The sequence below is a fragment of the Ochotona curzoniae genome, unplaced genomic scaffold, assembly GCF_017591425.1.
Source record: "Ochotona curzoniae isolate NIBS_2020 unplaced genomic scaffold, NIBS_Ocur_1.0 contig_4064, whole genome shotgun sequence".
In the NCBI taxonomy this organism is placed as follows: Eukaryota; Metazoa; Chordata; class Mammalia; order Lagomorpha; family Ochotonidae; genus Ochotona; species Ochotona curzoniae.
The window spans coordinates 3,502,819-3,522,713 of record NW_024466107.1 but is presented as its reverse complement, the minus strand read 5'-3'; the positions used below and the strand labels follow the sequence as shown (position 1 = coordinate 3,522,713).

Sequence of the window (19,895 nt, the reverse complement as noted above, 5' to 3'; positions counted from 1 at the left end):
TTAGTTAACCGGAACCCCTGAGAGTGCGCAGGAGCCGACCCTGGGAATTCTGACTGAAATCCTCACAGGCAGTCGGCTCACGGAATCTGACCAGATGGAACCTAGGGCTGTTTTTCTAGAACATTCTCCCTGGATCCAGGATAGGGGGCTCAGGGAAACTGATTTCAGGGGAAGGGTGAGTCGGGCACCTCAGGACGGGCATGAATAGCTAGCGTTTCCGGGGAACTGAAGGCCACACTTTTCTTACCCTGTCCTCTCCTCGGAGCCGGACCTGCACCTGCCTCCATTTTGAAGCTACCTCAGCCTCACAGAGGCCAGGAGCCGCGGAGCACGCGCGCCCCAGGCAGGCCAGCTGGGCTGCGGGGGCCGGCTTTCTCTCTCCGGCCACGCCCACGTTCCAGCACCGCCCCCTCCCCGGCTCCGCCCCCTCTCCGTTCCCGCCCCCTCTCCGGCCCCGCCCTCTCTCCGACCCGCCCCCTCCTCTCCGTTCCCGTCCCCACTCTCTACCCGGCCCCGCCCTCTCTCCAACCCGCTCGCTCCGAGGCCCAGTTCCTACCCTGCCCCGCCCATTCGGGAGCCCCGCCCTCTCCCTGGACCCGCCTATCTCCTTCCTGCCCCGCCGCCTCTGGTACCGCCCCCTTTTCCTGCTCCGCCTCTCCTCGGCCCCGCCCGCTCACCGGCCCTGCCCCCTCTCCTTCCTGCTCCGCCCTCTCCCCGGCCCCGCCCTCTCCCCGGCCCCGCCCCTTCTCCTTCCTACTCCGCCCTCTCCGGCCCCGCCCGCTCCCCGGCTACGCCCCCTCTCCTTCCTGCTCCGCCCTCTCCCCGCCCCACCCTCTCCCCGGTTCCGCCCCTTCTCCTTCCTGCTCCGCCCTCTCTCCGGGCCGCGGGCTCGGCCGCTCGGCGCTCACTCGGACTCTCGGCGCTCGCTCGCTCGGGTCTGCGTGGCCGGCGGCATGGAGGGAGCCGCGGCCGGCGAGGTGTCGCTGCACAACTTCAGCGCGCGGCTGTGGGAGCAGCTCGTGCACTTCCACGTCATGCGGCTGACCGACTCGCTCTTCCTGTGGGTGGGCGCCGCGCCGCACTTGCGCAACCTCGCAGTGGCCATGTGCAGCCGCTACGTGAGTGTGGGCGGGGTGGCGGGAGCCGAGGGTCGTCGTGGGTCGAGCCCCTTTGCAGCTCTCTGTGGGCCGAGCCCCTCTGCAGCTCCCTGAGGGCCGGGCCGAGCCCCTCTGCAGCTCCCTGTGCCCCGGGCCGAGTCCCTCTGCAGCTCCCTGTGCCCCGGGCCGAGCCCCTCTGCAGCTCCCTGAGGGCCGGGCCGAGCCCCTGTGCAGCTCCCTGTGCCCCGGGCCCCTGTGCAGCTCCCTGTGGGCCGAGCCCCTCTGCAGCTCCCTGTGGGCCGGGCCCCTCTGCAGCTGCCTTGCCCCGGGCCGAGCCCCTGTGCAGCTCCCTGAGGGCCAGCGTGCCCAGGGACCCCTGCCGTCTCCCGTGAACTTGGGGTGAGCTAGGGGCTTGGCTCACACTGGCTGGATTCCTGCCCGACGTTGGGGGCGATGGGTTCTGGTCCCACTTGCCCTCCTGTCTGCTCCCCTCCCCTCTCCCAGATGGCTTTCCCAGGACCCCCACCACAGAGCAGTCATCTCCGCCCGGTTCTGGAAGCCGGTGGTGGGGGCCTGGGGCTGTCCCTTGTGGAGGCCCCGGGCGCCCTGTGCCTGTGTCCTCAGGTGTCACTGCTCCTCACGGCTTACTCCCGTCCTGGCCTCCCGTGTTACTGTGATATTTGCTTCTTGTGTTTCTGTTCCCTCTAATTTTTTTAAAAAGAGATTTATTTATTTTACTTGTAAGTCAGAGTTTGAGAAGGGACAGAGAGAAAGGTCTTCTGTCTGCTGGTTCACTCCCCAAATGGCTGCAGTGGCCAGAGCTGGGCCAGTGCAAGGCTGGGGAGCCTGGAGTCCCCCAAGTGGAGGATCAGCCTGACAGACCACTGCACTAGCTCTTCTGTGCTTTTTAAAAGATTTGCAAAGCTAAGTTAGATCAGTCTGCCTGCCTGCCTGCCTGTTGTCCATCTGCTGGATCACTCCCAGATGACCACAGCAGCCAGGCTAAAACCAGGAGTCCAAAACTTCCTCCTGGCTGCCCACGAGGGTGCCTGGGCCCGGGCACCTGGACCATCTTCCACTGCCTCCCCAGGGGTCTGGATGGCCAGTGGAACAGCCGGGCCCCAAACTGGCACTCGTCTGACTTTGCCCTGGTGCCCGTGTGCCAGTCCCGCTGTGTTTCTCTGTGGACGCTCACATGTTGGATGAAATGCCCGCTCATATGCTTTTATAGCGTAGTTACTTTCTACACTAAAGTACTGGGTCTGAGTGCCAGGTACCAGGGTTAGACCTGACTGCGCAGGGCTGCTGTGTGTCCCAGGTACCAGGGTTAGGACCTGGCACTGACTGCGCAGGGCTGCTGTGCGTGAGTGCCAGGTACCAGGGTTAGACCTGGCACTGACTGCGCAGGGCTGCTGTGTGTCCCAGGTACCAGGGTTAGACCTGGCACTGACTGCGCAGGGCTGCTGTGTGTCCCAGGTACCAGGGTTAGACCTGACTGCGCAGGGCTGCTGTGTGTCCCAGGTACCAGGGTTAGACCTGGCACTGACTGCGCAGGGCTGCTGTGTGTCCCAGGTACCAGGGTTAGACCTGACTGCGCAGGGCTGCTGTGTGTCCCAGGTACCAGGGTTAGGACCTGGCACTGACTGCGCAGGGCTGCTGTGTGTCCCAGGTACCAGGGTTAGACCTGACTGCGCAGGGCTGCTGTGTCCCAGGTACCAGGGTTAGACCTGGCACTGACTGCGCAGGGCTGCTGTGTGTCCCAGGTACCAGGGTTAGACCTGGCACTGACTGCGCAGGGCTGCTGTGTGTCCCAGGTACCAGGGTTAGGACCTGGCACTGACTGCGCAGGGCTGCTGTGTGTCCCAGGTACCAGGGTTAGACCTGGCACTGACTGCGCAGGGCTGCTGTGTGTCCCAGGTACCAGGGTTAGACCTGGCACTGACTGCGCAGTGCTGCTGTGTGTCCCAGGTACCAGGGTTAGGACCTGGCACTGACTGCGCAGGGCTGCTGTGTGTCCCAGGTACCAGGGTTAGGACCTGGCACTGACTGCGCAGGGCTGCTGTGTGTCCCAGGTACCAGGGTTAGACCTGGCACTGACTGCGCAGGGCTGCTGTGTGTCCCAGGTACCAGGGTTAGACCTGGCACTGACTGCGCAGGGCTGCTGTGTGTCCCAGGTACCAGGGTTAGGACCTGGCACTGACTGCGCAGGGCTGCTGTGTGTCCCAGGTACCAGGGTTAGACCTGGCACTGACTGCGCAGGGCTGCTGTGTGTCCCAGGTACCAGGGTTAGGACCTGGCACTGACTGCACAGGGCTGCTGTGCGTGAGTGCCAGGTACCAGGGTTAGGACCTGGCACTGACTGCACAGGGCTGCTGTGTGTCCCAGGTACCAGGGTTAGGACCTGGCACTGACTGCACAGGGCTGCTGTGCGTGAGTGCCAGGTACCAGGGTTAGGACCTGGCACTGACTGCACAGGGCTGCTGTGCGTGAGTGCCAGGTACCAGGGTTAGGACCTGGCACTGACTGCACAGGGCTGCTGTGCGTGAGTGCCAGGTACCAGGGTTAGGACCTGGCACTGCCCAGGGCTGCTGTGCGTGAGTACCAGGGTTAGGACCTGGCACTGCGCAGGGCTGCTGTGCGTGAGTGCCAGGTACCAGGGTTAGAACCTGGCACTGTCCAGGGCTGCTGTGTAAGAGTACCAGGGTTAGAACCTGGCACTGCCCAGTGCTGCTGTGTAAGAGCACCAGGGTTAGGATCTGGCACTGATTACCCAGGGCTGCTGTGTGTACCAGGGTTAGGCATTGGCACTGCCCAGGGCTTTTCAGTGACAGTGTCAGCTTGAGGCAGCCCTTGTCATCCCTTTGCCTGGAACCACTTGATAGATGCGCTCAGAGCAGGGTTGGAGATCTGTCGGCCCTGGCGCTGCCCCTTGCCCACTCTTTCGTGCAGCCCCGGGGCTTCCTGGCTGCCCGACCCTCAGTGTTCTGTGCTGGAGAGCTGGTGATGTTTTCTGATTATCTAGTGTTCACGCCCCTCAGGCAGAACCAGCGTAAGCCGGGCAGCACTGGGGAGGTGAGGAGCCGTGGGTCTCCCTGACCCGCTCCCAGTCTTCCTGCCCACACTCAGGGCCAGCCTGCCTTTCTCTTTGGGTGACTTTTTCTGGAGAGGGCAGGGGTCAGGGGCCGGTGGGGGTGAACTCAGACAGGTGGACCCTGTGTGGAGGCAGTTCCAGGTTTTCTTTCATTGGAGGAAAGGGTGAGTTCTGGGCTGACGGGTGGGAAGTGAGCTGCGTGTTTGTAGCCACGTCCTGTTTCTCTTTCCTGGTCCTGAGGCTTTGGTCATAGGCCTTGAGTAAGACAGGGGGCTGGCAAAGCATCGTGATGGGCCAGCAATGCCGTCAGCCCTGTGCCCAGCACTGCAGAGGGCTTGGCAGCAAGTGGGCAGCTCTGGTGGGCTGAGCACACGATACAGCTCCCGACCACTGTCGGTGCCTGCCGAGTCAGGTCCCTGGGTGCCTGGAAGTTCCTGCCCTGAGCTGGCTGTGGAGGAGAGGTGCAGCGGCTGAGGCGGGAGCCCAGGGCTGCTGGGGATCAGGGCCTGAGCTGGCTGTCTCCTGCGGCAGAGCTGTGTTGAGTCCTGACTGTGCACTCTGAAGCAGGCGGGCTCTGGTGGCTTTGACACATGGAGGAGAGGTGGGGGGTTGGAGTGGAGCCTTGGTGGCCCACAAGCCATCAGCTGATTCACTACTCAGCCCCTCCTACTAAGATTGCCAGCCCCTCCTGGGTGGCACGGCACCCCAGGGTCCCTGAGGGCCTTCTCCTTCCCCTCCTTAGACCTGCTCCTGTGTGACAAGCCCAAGGGAAATAGAAAGAGCTGGGCTGCCGTGGAGAGCAGGGCCTGCAGGCCTGGGGATGCCCTGCCTCCCGGAGGGCGGCTGGCTGAGTCCCTGTTTGTTCACTGGCCTGACACATTGGGAGTCCAGTATCCCAGAGTGATTTTGGAGGTAGTGAGCTATTAAGAAGGCTAATAACATAGATTTAAAGTTTCCTGTTTGTTTTATTTGCTTTTTTTGGGAGGGCGGAGGTAGAATATTCAACCTGGTAAGAATTTCTTTTTTTCTGTGGTTTCACTGTAAATATTGTTTACAGTTAAACAATATTAATTAATTAATTAACAATACACTTAAAGGTTGAATCTGGACTGCAGAAAGGTGCAGTAACAATTCAATACTTTTGTGTCTTTTCTAGTTTAAAAACAAGTGTATGGCCTGGTGTGGTAACCTAGCGGTTAAAGTCCTCACCTTGCCCATTCCGGGATTCCATATGGGCACTGGTTCTAATCCTGGCAGCCCCGCTTCCCATCCAGCTCCCTGCCTGTGGCCTGGGAAAGCAGTGGAGGACGGCCCAAAGCCTTGGGACCCTGCACCTGTGTGGGAGACCTGGAGGAGGCTCCTGGCTTCTGATTGGCTCAGCTCTGGCTGTTGTGGCCTCTTGGGGAGTGAATCATCAGATGGAAGATCTTCTCTGTCTCTCCTCCTCTCTGTATATCTTTTCAATTAAAAAAAAAGAAAAAGAAACAAAAATAAGTCTTTAAAAAAAAGTGCAGTTGGGCCTGGCGTGATAGTGTAGTGGTTAAGGTCCTCACCTTGACCGTGTCGGGGTCCCCTGTAGGCGCAGGTTCTAATCCCCGTGGCCCCGCTTCCCATCCAGCTCCCTGCTTGTGGCCTGGGAAAGCAGTTGAGGACGACCCAAGATCTTGGGACCCTGCACCCACATGGGAGACCTGGAGCAATTACCTGGCTCCTGGCTTCAGATTGGCTCAGCTCCAACCGTAGCGGTCGTTTAGGGAGTGAGTCGTCAGACAGAAGATCTTCCTCTCTGTCTCTCCTCCGCTCTGTGTATGTATATCTGCCTTTCCAATAAAAATAAATAAATCTTAAAAAAAAAAAATTGCAGCTAATGCTTTGCTCCCTCTTGTGGCTTATGTTCATTCTGTTCACAAGCAGAGCTGTCCTGTGTGTTGTGTCAGGGACCGTGTGCCCCGAGGAGACGAGGCGTTATCTTAGGTCTGTCTCCGCCAGGCAGTGGGGGCTGGCTCTGGTCACTGTCTCCCCTGGACAGTGGTCCTTTGCGGGGACTACACCCCAGGGCCCGGGGTCTCCTTGAAGCGTGCTGTTCTGGGAAGAGGCCGCTGATGGGGGTTTCTCCCACTAAGCTAGGCCTTTGGAGTGGTTGAGGTTGCTCTCTTTCCTTGTAGGACTCCATCCCCGTGTCTACCTCCCTGCTCGGAGACGCTTCCGACACGAGTTCCACCGGCCTTGCCCAGCGCCTAGGTACGTACCCACGCTGGTGCTGCAAGGCCAGCCCGCTGGACGCCGCTGTGCCCTGCGGGGCCTTCCGCATGAGAGTGGTCACGTCTTGCTGCTTGCAAGCACAGCGCTTTGTGTGTCGGTGTTCCTGTTGGGGGCACGTCTGTGCTCCTGGGGGACGTCTTGGCTGGGGGGCTGATTTAGCACCACCCCCCCAAGCACTGCTGCTTCCTCTTGGAAATGCCCACAGCACCTGCAGGCCCCCACTGGAGTCTGGTGGACCTGTGGAACAGGTGTCGTTCTGGGCAGGAATGACTGGCCTTCAGTCCCTGGCTGGCGGCCTTCCGAGGTGGGCAGGGGGATCGGCCGCAGCCCACTGCTGCGTGGGCAATGGGAGTTGGGAGGGGTGTGAGGCTGATGGTTCTGCCCCGTCCTGTGCCCGGGCACACACTGCCGTACGGGCCCAGGTGGCCGAGGTAAGAGGAACAGCAGCCTTGCCCAGTCTTGTGACCACCTGCAGGAAGGCAGCTCCTGGCCTCCCCAGGCGTCAGGCTTCCCAGTCACTGCGGTTCTAGAGCGGGTCCTGGGGCCCTTCTATGTCTCGGGGTACACACCCCCAGTTTGGAGGAGCTGTGTGAAGAGGCCGCTGTCCACCTGATCCTGGACAAGCAGAGTCTGTCCCAGTGACCCTGGGGCCTTGCTCCTGCGCAGTCCAGCGCACAGCTCGGGAGGAGGCAGGGCTGGCGGACGCCCACCCCGTCCGTGCGCCTAGGGCTGGGTCCTCTAGCCGGGAGGCTGGCCCGATGAGTAACTTGCTTTCTTCAGTTTAAAAGAGAGGCAGAGGGACAGATACACTCAAGGGGGCATGCACCGGGGCTCCCGTCCGCTGGGTCTCCCGCCACGTGGCTGGGGTCAGAGCCAGGCACAATGCCTCGTTCTCCCTGCTCGGTACAGGACCCCTGGTGCGCGAGCCAGCGCTGTCTACCAGACTCTGCTTGGTCAGAGAGCTCGAGTTGGGAGCTCAGCACAACAGCAACATGGCCATTCTTTTTTTTTTTTAAGATTTATTTTTATTAACTTTTTCCGTTTTTTAAATTATATTTTTGACAATCTTTACATAGCTAATTAAGGTAAAAAGGTTCAAGGGCTATAGGAAAGTTGGTAAGACTTATTTCCACATTGTTTCCTTCATGTATCTGAGGTAAAGGGGGATTTTAAGGGAGAAGCCCCACCCAGTCTCCCACCCATCTCAGGTCCCTGATGTGGGGCATGCTCCGAGATTCTTGCTCAAGTGGTTTTGATAGTTCAACAGTTACGAATTGCTGTCAATCTCGCCACTCCAAGCACGTTGAGGTCGTTGGAGAATCCACTGATTGACATAGTCCATCATAGAGTCCCCGTTTGCCCAGTTTTTCACTGCCAACATATGGCTGAGGTGGTTGATTGACTGGTTCTATCTTCTGTCCTTTCATGGTTAGGGTTCTGAGTCCAGCAGTTCGACTGGGGAGATCCCCAAACAAACTTTGAGGTGTTCCCAGACCAGATTCTTGTATGTACTAGCAAGTACAGGGCCCAGCACAGTCCATCACCCCGATCAGCTGGTGGTGGTTGCAACTGCTGGATTGGTTCTGTTTCCAGCACTGACTTCTACTGGAACCAATGGGTATTGCAGTCCAGCCTGGTTTTGCCCAGCACACACTCGGCCCTCACATAAACCAGTAGGAGCTGCAGCCTAGTCGGAGCAACCCACAATAACCCCCATCAGACCCGCACCCTGCCCTGGTTTGCCAGTATGTGTGGCAGACTAATCCAGTCTGTCCCACATCCCATTCAGCTCTCACACATGTCAATGGGTATTAAAACCTTGTTCCATCTAACCAGCTCTACTATCTAGTCCACACACATGCTGTTGGGTACCCTTCTGTCTAGCCACCCCAGCCCCTGTCCTAGTTTTCGTGCCCTCCAGTGGGAGTGGTAACCCAAGAGGGAGGAGCCCACTATTTCCCTCCCAGGCCTCTCCCACTCCTGGATTATGCACTCTCTAGGTGGTTCTGTGGCTTGACTAGACAGAATTAGCTCCCAGTGCCAGGTTCTGCCAGCTGATGCTGCGGCTAAGCCCAACCAACCCTCTCCCACTCTAATTTTAGTTTACAGCAGTAGGAATAATCAGCCCGGCCTGGCTTTTCCCTGATCTAGTCCACCTGAGGCCCACAGGTGTGGTAGCCCTGCCTAGTCTGGTCTGCCCCCATCCCAGCTCACACTCTCCAGTGGCAGTGGCTGTCCAGCAGGGGAACACCCCCAAACTCCCTCGGCTGGTTCTGCCCCCTTCCTCCTGGTTCTCATGTGTGCTGTTGGCCGCTGCAGTCACATCCGGTACAGGTCACCTCACCTTGGCATTCTGTATTGTGCACTGGTTTTTGTCGCGACCGAACCTGGCTCGACCCACACTCTGTTCTGGTGCTGGGATTTGCCAGTGGATGACATGAACTGATTCAGCCTGGTTGGCCCCTGACCCATGCCAAATGTATGCCAGTGGGTAACTTACCATGGCCTGTTCTGGGCTGTTTCCTTTCATGCTTCTTGTGCTTACCTGCCGGGTCTGTGTCCTGCCAGAGGAGTTGCCCAGGCTCCTCCATCAGAACCTCTCCCAGTGCCAGATTTCGTGCATACCAGTGGGTCCATGAGCCAGCCCTATTCAGCTCACCTCCTGTCCTAGTAGGAATAGTGGCCTTTCCTGACTCGCCTTCAACCCAATCTGGTTCTTACTGTTGGATGTTTCAGCCCAGCCACGGCTCGTCCATACCCACATACAGTTCACACATGGCTCAGTTGGGGTTGAGACCTAGCCTAGTCTGTCCCACATCTACCCTGGTCCTCCAGGACACCAGAGGGTGTTGGAGTCTGGCCCAGCTTGGTGCGTCCAGTCGCAGTCCACACTTGTGCCAGGGGAGACTGCTAGCATATTCTGATCAGAACGCAGCCCCCATTCCAGCCCACGTGCCCTTTGGTGGGAACCTCAACCCAGCTGGGGTGGTTTTTTCTTTTAAAGATTTATTTTTTATTGCAAAGTCAGATATACAGAGAGGAAGATCTTCCATCCGATAATTTACTCCCCAAGTGACCACAACAGCCGGTGCTGCACCAATCCGAAGCCAGAAGCCAGGAATCTCTTCCAGGTCTCCCACTCGGGTGCAGGGTCCCAAAGACTTTTGGATCATCCTTGACTGCTTTCCCAGGCCACAAGCAGAGAGCTGGATGGGAAGCGGAGCTGCTGGGATTAGAACCGGCGTCCATATGGGATCCCAGCATGTGCAAGGCGAGGGCTTTAGCCACTAGGTCACTGTGCTGGGCCTTTTTTTTTTTTTTTAAGATAAATCGGGTAATGGAGACACTAAGGTGGACTGTGTCAGCTAGTGGATTCTGGAGATTTCATCATGCTTGGAACGGCGAGATTGGCAGCAATTCAGAACCTTTGAACTATCTAAACTACTTGAGCAGTGCCCTGGAACGGGCCCCATGTCGGGGACCCTGGGATGGGGGGAGGGTGGGTGGGGCTTCTCCCTTTGTCTCCCCTCTTCCCCCAGTTACAGAAGAAAAAAAAAGAGGATGTGGAAACAATGGTCTTACCTACTTTCCTGTAACCCTTGACCTTTTGTGCCCTAATCAAATATGTAAAGGTCATCAAAATTAAAAAAAAAATTTCTTTGGGCCCAGCGTGGTAGTCTAGCGGCTAAAGTCTTCACCTGGCACGTACCAGAATCCCATATGATGGGTGCTGGTTCTAATCCTGGATGCCCTGCTTCCCATCCAGCTCCCTGCCTGTGGCCTGGGAAAGCAGTCAAGGACAACCCAAAGCCTTGGGACCCTGCACCCACATGGGAGACCTGGAGCAATTACCTGGCTCCTGGCTTCGGATTGGCTCAGCTCCAGCCATTGTGGCCACTTGGGGAGTGAGTCAGCGGATGGGAGATCTCCCTCTCTGTCTCTCCTCCTCTGCATATCTGACTTAGCGATAAAAATCAATTTAAAAAAGTTCTTCATTTGTAAGTGTTACAGGGAGAGACGCATCTTCCTCCGCCGCTGCACTCCCCTCATGGCGTGACAGCGGGGGCTGGGCCAGAAGCCAGGAGCTGCTGTTTCCAAGTCCCCCACATTGGTGTCAGGAGGCCGTTGGCAGCGAGCTGGGTAGGAAGTAGAGCAGCAGGCACTACAGCCGGTGCCCGCGTGGGGTGCCAGCTTTGTGGCTAGGGCACGGCAGCAGCCCCACCCAGCCACTCTTGATTTGGGATGTGGGTGTCTTAACTGCTGGACTAGGAACCTGGGCAGCTGGTAGATGGTCGTTTCAAACATACAGGAAAGGTGCCAGGAATGCCTGCGGAGCGCCCAGTGTCCCAGCTGTTCCCCTTCTCTGTCCGCGGGACTGTTGAGTTTCCTCTGAACCATGGTGAGGGTCTGTTGAAGACGCACAGCCCCTTTGCTGTGAGAGCTCAGCTCTGTTTTTGTCAGCTCTTGAGGGGTGACACTTGTCCGAGTGCCTACTCATGCGACGGTGAGGGGAGGGGTTCATGTGAGTGGGCACAGGAGGCTGGGCGCGATTGCCACATTAGGCCCCATGGGGGAGTATGCTGGGAGCTCGCTTGATGTGGCTCAGACAGGAAGCTTTATATCTGTGGAGTGAAGGAGGCCCAGGGTGTCCGAGGTCTGGCCTCTGCCTGTGCAGTGCACAGTGTGTTGGCCGTGGGAGTCTGTGGCGTGCTTTGGGCACTGCTGGCATCTCCAGAGGGTCTGGCACTGCTGCTCTGTTCTTGGGTGGTCCAGCTTTCCTTGCCGTGTAGAAGAGGAAGGTGAGGTGGGAGAGTGCGGGCCTGCAGGCTCCAGCTAGCCCTGGAAGCACCGCAGGCTCTCCCGTGGGTGATGCAGCCTGGAGGGCTGGTGCTGGCTGACAGAGCCCTGCTCCCTGGAGGAACCTTGCAAAGCAGTGAGAGCAGTGGGCTTGCAGTAGACATGGGCAGGCCTTCCGCGGCAGCCTTGCTGAGCCCTGGGGTCGCTGTCTCACTCTCCTTGTGTTCCGTCTGTTAAGACTGCCTCACAGCCTGGGGGAGGCACCCGCTCTACCTGGGGAGGCCTGCTGTGTGGACCAGCAGCTGCTTCTGCCCGCCTTTCTGTGGAGCAACAGCTGCCCTGAGGTGAGCTCGGGCAGCCGTCCAGGGCAGCAGCAGGCTGCTCCTGCCATTGCTGTGTCCACGGAGGGCGGGAACCTTCCACTGGCTGGGGCACGATGCCAGCAGTACCTCCCGTGTGGCCTGTCCTCACACACTGTATCCTGCTGGTCCCGCTGGTTGGGGCTGTTGGGAGGACAACGGCCACGAGGATGGAGTCAGAGCCAGGAGATGTGGCTATGTCTGTTCTAAAGCACCTGTGACCCCCCGGTGGAGCCAGACCCTGCCTCGTCCCCAACTGCCTGTGACCCCCAGTGGAGCTCAGCCCTGCTTCGTCCCTGTCCGCCTGTGATCCCCGGTGGAGCCAGACCCTGCCCGTCCCCAACTCCCTGTGACCTCCAGTGGAGCCTGACCCTGTTTCGTCCCTGTCTGCCTGTGACCCCCTGTGGAGCCTGGCCCTGCGTCGTCCCCTGCTGCCTTTGGGGGAGGAGAGAAGAGGAGGCCTTGGTCCCTCCCTGAGTCTTACCCGTTTGGTCAGTTGATTTCAGGGTACTAGTTTATATTTCAGATTCTGCGCATGTGATTCTGACCTTGCATTTGGATTAGTGCAATTCAACAATTATTCCATAGAAAGGGGCTTTCATTTCCATGTAACATCAGGAAAGTGTGTGTGCCTACGACATAGGTGTGTGTGCCCATGTACATAGGTGTGTGTCGCATGTAATAGGTGTGTGTGTGTTTGGCCACGTACATAGGTGTGTGTGCACGTAGGTGTGTAAAAAAGGTTAAAAAAAACACTTCACCACCAGAACCCCTCTTGGTTTAGCGGAGTTTCTCAAACCCAAGTGTTTGGGTGCCTTGGTTGGGCTAACACTGCTGGCCCCACCCTGACTCTGATGCAGGGGCACGGAGGGACCTAGGACTCGGCCTCTAACAGGTGCCTGGGGATGCTGCTCTTGTGGGGAACGAGACAGAGGGCCCATTGGCAGCAGCCCTCTCCCCAGCCGTTGTGGGGGGACACGGCAGCTGTGTGCAGTCGGCCCTCCCCCAGCTGGTTGTGGGGGACACGGCAGCTGTGTGCAGTCGGCCCTCCCCCAGCTGTTGTGGGGGACACGGCAGCTGTGTGCAGTCGGCCCTCTCCCCAGCTGTTGTGGGGGACACGGCAGCTGTGTGCAGTCGGCCCCAGCTGGTTGTGGGGGACGCGGCAGCTGTGTGCAGTCAGCCCTCCCCCAGGTGTTGTGGGGGACACGGCAGCTGTGTGCAGTCGGCCCTCCCCCAGCTGTTGTGGGGGACGCGGCAGCTGCTGGGTCTTTGTCACAGCTGTCACTGTTTTCTCTTTTTAGCCAGGAAGACCAACAAACAGGTGTTTGTGAGCTATAACCTTCAGAACACAGACAGTAACTTCGCGCTGCTCGTGGAGAACAGGCTCAAGGAGGAAATGGAGGCCTTCCCGGAGAAGTTCTAGCGGAACAGCGCAGCTCATGTATGGTACTCCGTAATAAACGGACTGGCTTTCATTGTGTCATCAGCTTGCTCACTCTTGGTTGGCTAAGGCCGATCCTGCCAGGTTTCCCGTGTCATCAGTGTGGCCTGAGGCTCCTGATTCAGCTTGGGAAGAGGAAGGACAGGAGGGGTGCTAACTACTTCCTCATTTGCTCCGGGAAAGGAAAAGGAGTGAAAGTGGGGGTTGCTTGGGCTTGAGGGGTTAGTCTGACCCAAGAATTCACACTCGTCAGGACCCAGTTAGGGCATTCCCAACAAGACTTAGTGTAAACGTGTTGAGGCTTCAGTCCTTCCTTCTGAGCTGGTATATCCCCTATCCATTTCAGCTAAGCCTGGCAGCCATGTTCTCCCTAAACCTTCCCAGGTGCTCCCTAAACCCTTCCCCAGGGCCACTGTGCACTCCCTAAACCCTTCCCCACGGCCACTGTGCACTCCCTAAACCCTTCCCCAGGGCCACTGTGCACTCCCTAAACCCTTCCCCACGGCCACTGTGCACTCCCTAAACCCTTCTCCAGGTGCTCCTTGTGCGCTCCCTAAACCCTTCCCCAGGGCCACTGTGCACCCCCTAAACCCTTCCCAGGGCCACTGTGCACTCCCTAAACCCTTCCCCACGGCCACTGTGCACTCCCTAAACCCTTCCCAGGGCCACTGTGCGCCCCCTAAACCCTTCCCCAGGGCCACTGTGCAACCCCTGAACCCTTCCCCAGGGCCACTGTGCGCCCCCTAAACCCTTCCCCAGGGCCACTGTGCAACCCCTGAACCCTTCCCAGGACCATTGTGCGTGCTCTAAACCCTTCCCCAGGGCCACTGTGCTCCCTAAACCCTTCCCCAGGGCCACTGTGCACTCCCTAAACCCTTCCCCAGGGCCACTGCGCGCTCCCTAAACCCTTCCCCAGGGCCACTGTGCGCTCCCTGTTGGAACCCCCTTGGGTCTTGGAGAATCCTCTAATTTTTTCGGTCCCGTTTCCTATTTGTAAAGCGAGAGTCATAACTTGCTGGATTCTTGTTAGAATTAAGTATATGGAAATTCGTTGCAAACTAAATGTGCCCTGGCAACTGTGAGTTATGGCCGGAATTCTCTAAGGATATAGATGTTTCCGTTCACTTAACTGTCTTTTCCTCCCAGTTTCTTGCTTTGTTTTTATTTCGTGTTTTTCTTTTAAGAGATACCCGGGAGGTGGAGTGCTGGAGTGGACTAAGGGTGCATGGAGATCCTCCCTCTGTGATTGCCTCCCACAGAGGCCAGGGGCAGGGGTCATCCAGGATGGCAGGAATGCCAGTACGTCTGCCATCGACCCCTGCCTCCTGGGGCAGTTAACAGGGAGACAGACTGGAAGCCAAGGAGCTGGTCAAAGACGCGCCGTGCTTTTCTGATTAGGTCAGAGTAGGACCACTGACTGAGTCTTGGCAGCCTTTGCTGCCCGGCTGGACCGGCCCCATCAGTGGATGGGTCAGGGGCCTGTGACACTTGTGGAGTGGCCGGGGGCAGGTGGGGCCCGTGGGCAGCCTGGACGTCCAGGTCTGCCCTCCTGTAGCCTTTGCCACGCGGAGCTCAGGGCTGATGCCCTCGGCATGCTGTCGGGCAGCACGGTGGGGCACCTCTTAGGGATGCAGCCACAAAGTGACACAGTCAGGCCTGAGGAGTTTGGTATAAATGCTTTATTAAAGAAATATTGTTTTCTTGTTAAAAAAAAATACTACATTAGAGCAGAGAGTTCTGGGTTGTCAGTCTTTCCTGCAGAGTCACAGTGTAAGATACCCATTTCCTGACCTCTCCAGGAATCCTCAGCCTGGAGCAGCAGCTCAGAGGCAAGAGAAAAGGAATTCCTCTTCGCCCGTTCTCAGGTGGCCCGAGGGCAGCTCTGGATAAACAGTGTCTATTCTGATCTCTGCCTCTGGCTGCCTGCTAAGGCCAGACTCAGAGCAGAGCGAGGCCTGCCTACCCCCAGCCTGCCCCCCTCCGTGGGGCGAGGGCTATGCAGCATCCGTGGGCCGTGGAAGCAGGCACGTCAGGGCCCCGGGGGCCGAGTAGCACGAAGCGTGTTTACCCCTCGGCCTCAGCAGTGGCGAGACACCTGCCGTCAGACACCACAGGTGAGGTAGGGAACACACTCCAGAGGAAATCTGTTCGTGGGCAACAAATGTTTTATTTCTGTACACGTACATACAAAGTTTCCCCAAAGGTACAACAGATGGGACACCATGCAGACACACGTGGCTGCAGACCACAGTTCCGAAACGCAGTGTAAGCTTGTGCCATCAAGGAGCACCGCCGGGGGCGTCCCTGGCAGCAGCCAGCCACACCCACACAGGGCTGACACGACCCCACGAGGGGGCAGGCAGGTGGGCAGGGGAGGGGAGCATCCCCACTTAGACGGAACACACCGTACTGCTCTACGACACAGCTCGTGGACGTGTCCACGTGGAAGGGCCTCCCCACGCTGGGTGAAGGGACAGTAGCAAGTTGGCTTCAATGGCACTTCTAGTTCCAGGGGTCTCGTTTGGCTCTAGGAAGTAGCAGTACTTGAGGGCAGCACTTCCCTTGTGAGGTTGGTATTTTATATATATATATGTTTGTGTTTTTTTGCTTCCTCCCTCTTCTCCGGCTGAGCTCACTTCCCAGGCCCTGTCTTCAGGTGCCGGTACTCCAGGAGAGCATGACAGCTCTGCCCTGTTCGTCCTGGGGGCTGATAGAGAGTTTGACAAGAGCTACTATTGACATCTGGAACAGAACAAATCATGTGCAGCTCCATTCAGCTGTCCACATGAGTGTGTAACTTATGGAAGGAGGCTGCGTCTGCCTGACAGGCTGGCAGCGCTGTGTGGAGGGAGCACGGCGGGGAGTCTACTCCTTCCCCTGGCATGAGAGGTGCCAGAGGAGCGTCTCCTCACTTAGGAGGACGCAGGACCAAAGAGCTCAGGTGTCGGGTGGGGTGGGGTGGGGTGCTGGACCAGGCAGGCCTGACGCTGGCCCGGGTGCACCTGCCGTTTCCACGTGGCCATGGGACTCCACGCGTGGCAGAGCTGCGAGGCTTTGGTAACATTCCCTAAAGGTGTTCCCCAGGAGCTTCTGATGTGCCCCCCTCACTGAGGCAGCTGCGGCCGGACGTGGCCCCGAGAGACCTTCGCCCGCCCAGAGCTGCCCCCACCGCTGGGCTAGGCTTTGGTGCAGAGAGCTGACCTCTGGTCACTGACAGCTCAGTCCTGTTGGCTGAGCTATCTGTACTTTGCGGGACCAGCACTCGAGTCAGCTAAGGTGGAGATGAGAAGTGTCGGTGCTACCTGGATGTCACCTTCCTAGGTTGCTCCAACACGACAGCCCCACAGGTGTCTTACAGGTGTCATGACCGGGGGAGGCTGCTTGTGAGTTCCTGGTGTTGTGCTTCTGGGGTACAGGAAGTGGGCTGCAAGGTGTCCTCACAGAGGGGCGTGAACACAGGGCACCTGCCCAGTGTGGGCTCAGGGAACTCCCTGGCGCCTTGCCACCTTCCCCAGCTGCTGCGTGCTGGCCTGGGGCCTGGGTAGGTACTGGACTTGGTGGAGGTGGGCTGCCTGCCAGGTGGCTTTGTGGTGAGTACCATTAAAAAAAGGGCGGGGAGGGGGAAGGACATCTCAGGTTTGGCACGCAAAGGCTGAACACGGACTGACATGGAAACACGGAACAAAAGTGAGGCTTGGGAAGACGAGCTGAGCTGCACCTGGAGCAAGTGGAGGGGGGCCAGGCCTGTCCGAGGCTCACGTGACCCTGGGCGTCAGCGGACGGGACAGCGGCTAGCTGCTGGGAGCATAAGGCCGTGTGCCCTCACGATGTCTCACAAGGCAGCAGCCTCCTGACGTGATGGACAGGTGGGTCAAATGGCAAGTGGCAAGAGGAGAAAGCCGACCTCTTTCTGGCCCTTTGAGCTCTAGCAGCCGTCAGCTGAAGTCACATAAAGGCCCACAGAGCCCAGAGACCGCCACACCTTTCCCTGGCGTGCACAGCCTGTGGCAGAGATGTGCCTGGCACTGGGACCAGAAGCCAGGCTGTCCCAGAGAGCTGTGCCTGAGGAGCTGTGAAGGGCTGCCTGCCCTGCAGGGCCAGCTGTTTGTTAGCAGCCCGGGGCATCCTGCATATTTCCCCTGATGACACTAAGGAATCCTTGATTTCACTCTTTGGGGCAAATGAGGAATGAAAGCCCTTGGAGCGGGGCTCAGGCTGGGCATGGGCGTGTTATTGCTTGCTCTTGAGTTGTCCTGCAGCTCCCAAGAGGCTGGGGTCACGGGGACTCGCTGCTGCTCTGAGTGCATGACGGCAGCAGCAATGAGTGGGTGAGGGGCGTGTGGGGCGGCACCCGCTGTGGTCCCTGGCAGGAATTCGGTGCGAGTGACAGGATCCAGCCTGGGGTCTCCATGGTGTGTGTTGGGGACGGGCACGGCGGGCCGGCAGCCTTCCCTGCTGTAGTTGGCTGTAGTTGCCTTTTCCAGTTATTTTCCTGTTGTTCTCACAAAGTCACCATGTTTTCAAGTAGTAGCTGGCCAAAACAAAAACAAGAAATGAAAAACCTGACAGTGAAGGAACTTCCCTGCCGGAGCTGACTCCAATCCTGGCAGGCAGTCTTAAAAAAGTCATGTGTCTCAGACCTCGGCAGCTGTGCCCTGTGGTGGATTCAGCCAGGCATGCCCGGTGTCCTGGAGCTGGGGCCACTCCTGCTGGTCAGTTCTGGTTTCCGGTGGGAGGTCTGAGCGCCTCCCTGAGCTTCCAGCATCAGGTACCAGAGGGCGAACAGGGAGGGCTGGGCTGGTTTCCAGGGGACCGTGAGCCGCTCTCCCCTGGCACATGGAACGGAAGCGGCATCCTTACAGACAGAAAGGACAGACTCTTCAGAAACCGCACACGGACGCTAACAAAATCCTAACTGGGGTATGCGTCATTCTGAAACGCAGTCCTGGGCACAAGAGCAGCGCGTCTGTCCACAGGCAGGCAGCTTGAGGAGCGCTGGCCTCCAAGGAGGGGACTGTCTTCCCTTGGAGTGGCCAGTGGGAGGGGGGCTTCGATTTTCTGATCAGTGAATGGAGAGAATAAAGTGCTTCTCATTAAAAAAAAAATGACCAAAATAAATAACAAACATTTAATGGCAGAAAAATCAAGCTTTTGAAGGGTTATCTCCAGTCTAGTTCTTCTTGGGACTGAGCGGAGAGACTCTCCCGGCCCCAGCCCTGGTCAGCGACACCCCCGAGCCTCAGCTTCCCCAGCAGGGGACAGTGGTACACCGGCTACATGGACTTCATGCCATTGGCCGTGGTGCCCTCGGGCAGCCCTTCGCCCACGGCGGCTGCGTCGTGAAGGCCTGAGTAGTCCTTGAGCTCGGCGTTGGTGAGCAGGAGCGGCTGCTCGCCCTTCCTGTGCGGCAGCAGCGGCTGGCGCAGGTAGTGCTCCCCATTGGAGATGGTCTCGGGCAGGTTCTGGTCCCTGCTCTCGGGCAGCAGCAGGATGCAGATGATACAGATGAGCGTGCAGCAGGCGAAGATGATGTGGTGCAGGAAGTAGCCCTTCTGGTTGTGCAGCTCAATGATGGGTGCCGTCAGCATACCGAAGCCGGCGCTGGCCAGTACCAGCCCCAGCCCGCCGCACCTGCAGGGGGGGAGGCAGAGTACATGGGAGTTAGCAGCGGCCTGGGGGGCGGGGATGGCTTCACAGGACCATGGGCAAGTTCAAGTGATGGCAACACACGCTGTGTCCAACAGAGCATCCCAAACTTTGGCTCATCTGGACCCTCTACGTGATCCAGTTTTTTAAACTTATTTTTGAGTGGTATATTAATAATGCTACTATGAAAGTCAAACCACCAACAACCCATGAACGAAAATGCCTAGAAATAAACATTCAAGACTTGCCTGCCTAACACAGGAAAAACATTGCTGAGAAATTTCAAAATAAATGGAGAGACATTCCATATTCTTGGATCGGGGGGCTCAGTGCTGTGAGGATGGCAGATCCTCCCAAACGCCTCCCCAGATCCTGGCTGGGCTGGGAGCTTGGGACATTGGTGAGGATGCCTGTGGCTCCTGATGCTTCCTGCTCGCACAGAGCCTGGCAGGGAACAGTGGTGGCACAGCTAACTGGGCTGCTCCTGTGTGGATTCCTGGCCCAGCACAGCTGAGTCTCTGGGGAGTTAACCAGTGGATGGCGGCATGCGTGTGCCTACATTGCCTCCCCAAGAAAGTAGGACAAAAAATCCTGGCTGTTTTTTTTTTTTTTAAGAAAATTATATATCCTAAGTGTATATGGAAGTGCAAAGGACTTGGCATGACTAGAGATAATTTTGAAAAAGACCAGAATTGAAAAACTTGACTGCCCAATTTCAAAACTTACTGTAACGCTGCATGAATTGAGTCCATGTTTTTACTGCTGTGCCAACAAGCCAGTGAGGCAGCGCAGAGAAACCTCCGCAGCTGTCCTCAGCTGGTGCTCGATGAAGGCAAATTCACTGGAGCCCAGGAATGGCCTTTTCAACAAGTGGACAATGGCACAGTAAAATGTTTAACAAAAAAGTTAAAACTTCTGGAAGAACATGTTCACAAAATGTTGGCACAAAAATCCAAACCCATGGAAAGAGCTCACTGATGGGCCAGGCGCGTCCCACAGACATGGAGAAGATGTCGGCAGGGCTCCCAGGACAAGTCTAGATGATATAAACAACTCCCAAAGAAAGCCTGTTTAGAAAACTGGCAGTGCCCGCGGCAGTGGCTCCATGGGTAAATCCTCACCTTGTAAGTGGTGGCATCCCATGTGGACCCTGGCTCATGTCCCGGCTGCTCCATTTCCCATCCAGCTCCCTGCTTGTGGCT

At 57.8% G+C, this 19,895-nt stretch overlaps 2 protein-coding genes across 3 annotated transcripts in view; one reads left to right on the top strand and one right to left on the bottom strand.

Moving 5' to 3' along the window:
- Positions 1-882: 882 nt before the first annotated feature.
- On the top strand, positions 883-13,342 carry PSMG4 (proteasome assembly chaperone 4). Its single transcript, XM_040983975.1, has 3 exons — positions 883-1,118; positions 6,354-6,429; positions 12,908-13,342. Exons 1-3 carry the CDS (start codon positions 954-956, stop codon positions 13,027-13,029), a joined length of 363 nt encoding a protein of 120 aa, XP_040839909.1. The 5' UTR covers positions 883-953; the 3' UTR covers positions 13,030-13,342.
- Positions 13,343-18,161: 4,819 nt separating this feature from the next.
- The window catches only part of SLC22A23 (solute carrier family 22 member 23), a 150,027-nt gene continuing 148,293 nt past the window's right edge, over positions 18,162-19,895 (bottom strand). For both annotated transcript variants that reach the window (XM_040984042.1, XM_040984041.1), the window contains one exon: positions 18,162-18,678. In XM_040984042.1, coding sequence (XP_040839976.1) covers positions 18,321-18,678 — 358 coding nt within the window. In that variant the 3' untranslated portion in view covers positions 18,162-18,320. The remainder of the gene's footprint in view (positions 18,679-19,895) is intronic.

What these genes read in the sequence shown, in the direction of transcription:
- PSMG4 (XM_040983975.1), top strand. Translation starts at nt 954, where the DNA reads ATGGAGGGAGCCGCGGCCGGCGAGGTGTCGCTGCACAACTTCAGCGCG. An exon ending in TGGCCATGTGCAGCCGCTAC is followed by an intron (nt 1,119 to 6,353) that starts GTGAGTGTGGGC and finishes CTTTCCTTGTAG; the next exon opens with GACTCCATCCCCGTGTCTAC. An exon ending in CGGCCTTGCCCAGCGCCTAG is followed by an intron (nt 6,430 to 12,907) that starts GTACGTACCCAC and finishes TTCTCTTTTTAG; the next exon opens with CCAGGAAGACCAACAAACAG.